General features: G+C 36.6%; 1 protein-coding gene across 1 annotated transcript; it reads left to right on the top strand.

The window, feature by feature from the left end:
* Positions 1 to 2,107: 2,107 nt before the first annotated feature.
* Positions 2,108 to 6,303, top strand: LOC105558659 (ran-binding protein 3). Its single transcript, XM_012006462.1, has 5 exons — positions 2,108 to 2,255; positions 2,473 to 2,604; positions 2,744 to 2,824; positions 2,906 to 3,576; positions 4,787 to 6,303. Exons 1-5 carry the CDS (start codon positions 2,240 to 2,242, stop codon positions 5,099 to 5,101), a joined length of 1,215 nt encoding a protein of 404 aa, XP_011861852.1. The 5' UTR covers positions 2,108 to 2,239; the 3' UTR covers positions 5,102 to 6,303.
* The last annotated feature ends 718 nt before the right edge of the window (positions 6,304 to 7,021 follow it).

Below are 7,021 nucleotides of genomic sequence, written 5' to 3' on the forward strand. Positions count from 1 at the left end.
CACGCCAGTAAAGTCAGTAAGGCTGGGTCTACATTGGATGTCGTAAGTCGAATAATGAACTGTGATTGGTCAATTTTTTCCGACACGACTTACGACATCCAATGTAGACCCAGCCTTACTGACTTTACTGGCGTGCGAAAAACGCAGCACCAGTAATTTTCATTGCTACCAACTATACTGTTTTCACTGGCAGTAACTAAATCCATTTTCGAACACATCCTATAACGCACTCTCTATTCCGTACTCCTATTCCGCATCATGTGATTTCAGCCTAAGCGTAACCTGCGTATCACCAATCACAGAACTATTTCAACGGAATTATTGGAACAGTACTATCAGAATGACCCTGTGATTAGTGATATGCAGGTTACGCTACGCAAGTTAAGCCTGGTGCAGACTGCACGCAGCAAGCAGCAAGCGTCAAGCAGCGAGGATCCAACACGGCTGAATTTTGCGGAAGCGTCAGCAGTGGCGTAGAAAATATCTCTTCGTTGATTGGCTGCTGCTCGACGCTTGCTGCTTGCTGCGTGCAGTCTGCACTAGGCTTTACGCTCCATGTGAATCCAGCCTGACGATGGCGACATTCGTACATACTTGACGCCGACAGAACGTATTTTTAAATAACTCCTATATGTAATCGTTTGTATTTCGTATGTAGACGTTTGTAGTGTAATTAAAAAGGTTTGTGAATCATTCGTTTGTTTGTAATTAATTTATTATTTTTCCACCGTATACTTAGCGCCAATAGATATAAATTAAATAATGTTTTTATATGGAACCGTTTGTATTTCGTATGAAGACGTTTGTAATGCAATTAAAAAGGTTTGTGAGTAATTCAGATAATTCTAATTAAATATTTATTAAACGAAAGTTAGCCGGATTCAAAATTTTATTGGTTTCCTATCTGTGATACTGAATGGTTTAAGGCCGGTATTCATAGTTTGACAATGCGAGTCGCAGAGTCGTAGTCGTAAGAATAATCGTCTGCGATTGGTCAATTTCGTCACACATATAAGAATTGACGAATCACAGTCGACTATTCTTACGACTACGCCGTTACGACTTCCATGCAGACGAGGCTTTAATGTGTTTTCAACCAATCACAGAATCGTATTAGCGTCTTAAGCCTTGTCTACATAGAGTCGTAAAGTCGTAGTTGTAAGAATAGTCGATTATGATTGGTCAATTCTTATGTGTCTGACTGAATTGACCAATCGCAGTCGACTATTTTTACGACTACGACTTTACGACTTCTATGTAGACGAGGCTTTAGGGTGGGTCTACATTGGATGTCGTAAGTCGTGTCGGAAGAAATTGACCAATCACAGTTCATTATTCTCGTTACGGTCGAAGAATAATGAACTGTGATTGGACAATTTCTTCCGACACGACTTACTACATCCTATGTAGACCCAGCCTATGTAGACGAGGCTTTAGGCTGGGTCTACATATCTTCCGACACGACTTCCCAGGTAGCACGCCATATCTAAAAGACAGCTTTAAGATGTCTTTAAGTCAAAAGACGTCTTAAAGACGTCCTTATGATGTCTTTTAGATATGTGTGCTACCTGGGTTACGACATCCAATGTAGACCCAGCTTTAGGGTGAAATCACACGATACGGGAATCAGCATGCGGGACAGAGGATGCGTGATTCGAACAGCCAATCAGCGCTTTTCCGCATTTGTCTATCCCGTATGTCTTTTGTGCCTTGTGCACACAGTGCGTAAAAGACCCGAAAATGACGCGTTCCAAGAAATAAACACAATTTAAAGAAATAATTATTTACTCAAAACAGTATTATTTGTTAATTTTATTCAAGTATACTACTTAAAATGTTGAAATAAACGTCACTGCGACAGTATTGAACAAATTTTATTTAAAATTATATTATTACAAAAATTGGTTTTGAATCTTATGACGCATTTTTGGTCATTTTCCCGTATCATGTGCACAGGGCACGAAAAACATGCGGGATAGACAAATGCGGAAGAGCGCTGATTGGCTGTTCGAATCACGTATCCTCTGTCCCGCATGCTGATTCACGTATCGTGTGATTTCCCCCCAGTCTGCTTTAGCTAGTTTTACCTCTCGCCACCGGGAGCGCTGGGGAGAATCTTGGCGTCGTCAATACAAGTCCGTATATCAAATTTATATGCATGTGCGGTATCAAATATCTTGCATCCTGGTGACACTGTAGCGGCAGCATTATTTGTCTATATTCATTTCGACGTAAAAAAATGGCGGATTGCAAGGGTGCGTTTTGTATCTTTTCTACATTCGGTTGTGTATGTCTGCACAAGTGAAATAATGTTCTTTAAATACTAAGAGTTCTCTGTGTTACGCGATATAATACGACGTGACACGTACGAAAATACGGGACGTTCTCTGATAAAATTTCCACTTCATGTTCATAAACGTGGAGCTAACCGTTTCGCATAATAATTTAATTGTTTGTTTCTATTTTATTTAGAGGGTGCAGAGGATATTGATCATCCGCCACTCGTCCTGAAAGTCGATCCGCCCGAGGAGTTGCTGGAGGACTCTACTGAGGATTCAACGATTAGCAATTCAGCACCGACCGACCAGGACACGCCAGTTTATGGTTATTCTAAAATATTAATGTAACTCGGATCACGAAAGAAAGCGCGCGACAATTAGAAATTATCACCTCCGTTACTGTACAATGCAATGTATTCAATCATATAGCAATAAATTTAGAGACAAACTTGTGAATTTTACAGATGAGATGGAAAGCTGTACGGCGGAGTCAAATGACCAAGAATCCAAATTGACAGCCGTTAAGTCTCCCGATAAGAAACACAGTGAGTTTATTGTGACTTCGTAAAAAAGCTGTTCTGCCAAATTTCTTGTATATTAATGTATCGATACATTATGTGTCGCAGATCCTGTGTTAGCTGTTTCAAAGTTGGGAAATTCGTTTGGTGTAAACGAATTTTCGAATGCTGTAACTAGTAAATCAAAGTCGTCTATACTAAGGCCGTCGCAATTAAGTGTGTTAACCAATAATTCCATGGGCGCCGCTGATAAAACTGTCCTGCAGCCTGCAAAGTTTCACAATCCGTTTGCGAAGGTTGCCGAAAATTCCTTGGACGAGCCCGTGGCGAACAGCAATAAAACCGAAGTGGAGAATGATTTTAAGGGCGAGGAAAAGATGAAATTTTTGCCTCTGGGCGCGAGTACTAAAGAGAACGAGAACAATGTAAATAATACAGTGGCATCTAGCGCATCTACCCCTAGCTTCGTGTTCGGTCAGAACTTGAAGGAACGCGTTACCGTTTCGAACGACGCGGACAGTTCGAATAGTCTCGAGAAAGACGAGACGAAGAGCAAGGAGAGCAATGAAAATGGATCTTCTGAGCTTCTGTTCTCGAATGCAGCTGCAAATTGCCGTGCCACGGTGAGGCCGGGCTTGACGTTGACTCAAGCAGCTCAGGTGCTGGAAGAGGCAAATCGTGCGAACAAGAGAAAATATAATCAAGTAACATTATTGACTGGCGAGGAGGGAGAAACAAATGTTCTTCAGATCAACTGCAAGTTATTTGCTTTCGACAAGGTGCATATACTTCAAGAATAATACATTGTTTAGTACTTAACACATTCGCTGCCATGGCAGTCACCGGTGACGGACACTGAGTTTTTTTTTGTTTAAGTTTTGTCGATTACACTGATCAACATTTTTCGATTTTTTAATGTCACAAAAAGAACAGTTAACTTCGACAGAATTTTTCCCGTAAATTATGAATCTGAGACCAAAAATGTTCCATCACGATTTTGAGAAAGCTAAGGTCAAATAGTTAAAACAAAACCCATTTTTGACACCTGTGCTACATAACTTTACAGTATTGCGACATGGTTTTTTTGCTTCGTTACGTTAAAGTTTAAAGTTCAAGCTTTAATTTATAATAAAGTATTCTATCGTGTCCCATTCCTTTGTGTCGGAGGTTTAAAAAGTATGAAGAACGGATTTTGAAAAATGATTTTTTACGTCATTTTTCTAAAAACGTGACCTAGGCGAACATTTCGGTTTCAAATTCGTAATCTATGGGAAGAATCCTATCGAAATTATCTGTTTATTCCTTTTGTGACAAAGTCAGTGTTGACTAGTGTTATCGGTGACAACCAATCGTGGGGTGCGAGACTGTTGAATAAATGTATTTTTACGCAATTCACACAGTACTACAAATTGGATTAAGATCAGTGTTGTGCACAGATGATTTTAAAATTAGCTAGATAAAGATAAGATAAAAATATATAAATTTATCTTAGAGAAAGATGATTTCGCTTTGAATATATCTAGATAAAAGATAAAATTATATGATGATTTATCTAGATAATTTTCAGATATTTTTAAGATTTTATGTATACATAGTAGAAAAAGTTATAAAAAATTATAGAAAAATTTAAATTATAAAGGGGGATATAGAATGTATTCAGGTTAAGTTATATGACACACACAAATGCATGGTCTACAACGCCATCCATATTTAAATAGTGTAACTGTTAAGTATTTTTATGTGGCCCTAAATCAAATTATCTGTACGTTATCTTAGATAATTTAGTAAAGATAACACTTTCTTTCATCTAAGATGCAGATATAGATAATACTTATTTTTATTATCTATATAAAGATAAGATAACGCTAAAATTTTATCTAGATAATCATCTATATAATTTTATTTAGATAACAGCAAACACTGATTAAGATAGTATAAATTAAGTTATATTGATTTAGTGTTGACTTCATAGTTTACTGTTTGTTATAGACTAGTAGCAATTGGCAAGAAAGAGGCAGAGGTACGCTAAGACTCAATGACCGGGATGAGGAGTCTCGTTTGGTCGGCCGTACTGCCGGGACGCAGCGCTTGATCCTGAACACAAAAGTATGGCCGGGTATGACCGCAGAACGTGCTGGACCTAAATCGTTAAGACTAACCGCTATGGACGTCTTAGACGGGGACATTCGGATCTTCATTGTACAAGCGGCACCTAAGGAGGTCGATCAGCTGCACAGTCTTTTGTTACAGCGACTTAAACGCGCACAGGAACGCCATCCTAAGAAATTAGCAACAGACCATTGACGGTTGTCGACAATTCCGGGCGAGGCGTTTACCGTGCGTCAGCTTAATTTTGTGCAACATAGATGTCATTAAGACACAAAAGGAGTTAAATCCTTCAGGATTGTAAGACTATTTAGTACGCGCAATAGAACGGCTATGATTTGTGCCTTCCTTCAGAAATTGCAGCTCTTGGCAGTTTGCACCAATATTTATCGAAAAGAGGTGATTAAGTTGTGGCATTTGTACGAGTTTGACGCCCTTATACGTATGTTTTCTCGGGAATACAAAACCTGTTTATAATCTTTTTTTCAGTCGATATGTCGCCTTTTATTTGAGACTTAACATGATTTTTAAGTAAAAGAGCGTTATTTAAAGTTAGAAATACAGCCGTAATAAAAAGTAACAAATCTTAAAATAAATTACAAGTTGATTCTTAAGATAACTTTCAAAAACTTTAAATCTATATTTATATCAAACTGTTAGCTGTTGCATATTGCAATTGCATATTTTTTTTGTCTAGAGAAATGTGGTGGTGTTACATTAATCTTAGATCTAAATAAATGATTTGTATGTATAATTTATCATTAAAGAATATATGAGAGTGGCTGAGCAGATACGAGTTTATAGTATTTGTAGCGTGTAATATTGCCGTTACTTGTACTTTTGATTTGTATTTAAAGACGATTTGTATTTAAAAGACGATTTGTGAAAATGTACGATAGAACGGCATTATTATTAATATTATAATTACTATGATTATAAGTATATTGTTTTAGATGTAAATAAAAGCCTCTCTAATGGTGAAAGAACTTTAATCGCGCCTCTTTTTGTTCTCCGAACAGATTGTTTAATGCGATTTTTAAATTAAAATTTCAATTTTGCTTGGCAATAATTTAATCCACACGAGGCCTGTCCTCTTTGCGCGTTGAATGAATGAAGCGGGGCAAAGAATTCACTATATACGTTATATTGCGATTTACCTACGATAGAACATTGATATTACATTTACTTAAGAAATTATAATCTACTCTGTGATTAGTAAATTCCGAGTTTTCATTACGCAGCACATAAAGAATATGTTGTATCATTTAAAATAGAAATGGAAATTTGTGGAAATTTTGTCTTTGGCATGTCTTTATAGAACTACATATATAAAAAGCATGTAATTAATATATGTTCACAAGGACTAATGATGACAAAGAATAAATGGATTTGAAATATATCATAAGCTGTTTGTACTATTAGGAGTTTGCCTTGAGTAGTTCTTAAAATATATTGTTACTTTTTACTGCAATTTTTAAATTATAACTTTAGAAATAAAATGTGAATTTTAATCTTTTGCACATGTTAAACTTCAAATAAATTAAATCTTTCGTTATTATTTTGTATATTATCGTTTGTAGTGATATAATTTGGTAAAATACACTACTAAAAAAAATAGGGAACACTTTTCATACCCTAAAAATTGGGCTATTTTCAAACTATTGAAACTCAGCGAAAAATCATCGTAGACTCAAAACTAAAAAAGCATTTTAAAGCTTGAAGTGTCACCTTTAAAACCCTGTCACCGATTTATTTAAGTATGTTCATCTTCCTCGTTCTGTGCTTTAAAAACGAATACCTTGTTTTGTTCCTTAAAATTTACGTACATTTGACACATTGCAGCTCGATAAAAAGAAATTCTCTCGACAAATTCGATACAAGTTCCACAATCTACAACATTTTACCTACAAAATGCTTTTTTCAAAATTTTCCTACGATTTTTTTTTACCGAGTTACATGACTTTGAAGCGAACCATGTATTTTCTTGAAAAATGATGTTTACCGCCTGCATTAGCGTTACCCAATGTGCACAACGTAGAGGTTGCCGGTCGGATTTTGTCAGGGTTGGGAAGTAACTCGTTACAATTGTAACGAAGTTACAGTTACAGTTACTTCTTA

The sequence above is a fragment of the Vollenhovia emeryi genome, unplaced genomic scaffold (assembly GCF_000949405.1).
Source record: "Vollenhovia emeryi isolate VEMERY1.0 unplaced genomic scaffold, V.emery_V1.0 DF939324.1, whole genome shotgun sequence".
Lineage (NCBI taxonomy): Eukaryota > Metazoa > Arthropoda > Insecta > Hymenoptera > Formicidae > Vollenhovia > Vollenhovia emeryi.

Excerpts from the sequence above, each read along its gene's own strand:
- LOC105558659 (XM_012006462.1), top strand. Across the intron at positions 2,605-2,743 it reads CCAGGACACGCCAGTTTATG|ATGAGATGGAAAGCTGTACG; the intron begins GTTATTCTAAAA and ends TGAATTTTACAG. Across the intron at positions 3,577-4,786 it reads AGTTATTTGCTTTCGACAAG|ACTAGTAGCAATTGGCAAGA; the intron begins GTGCATATACTT and ends TGTTTGTTATAG.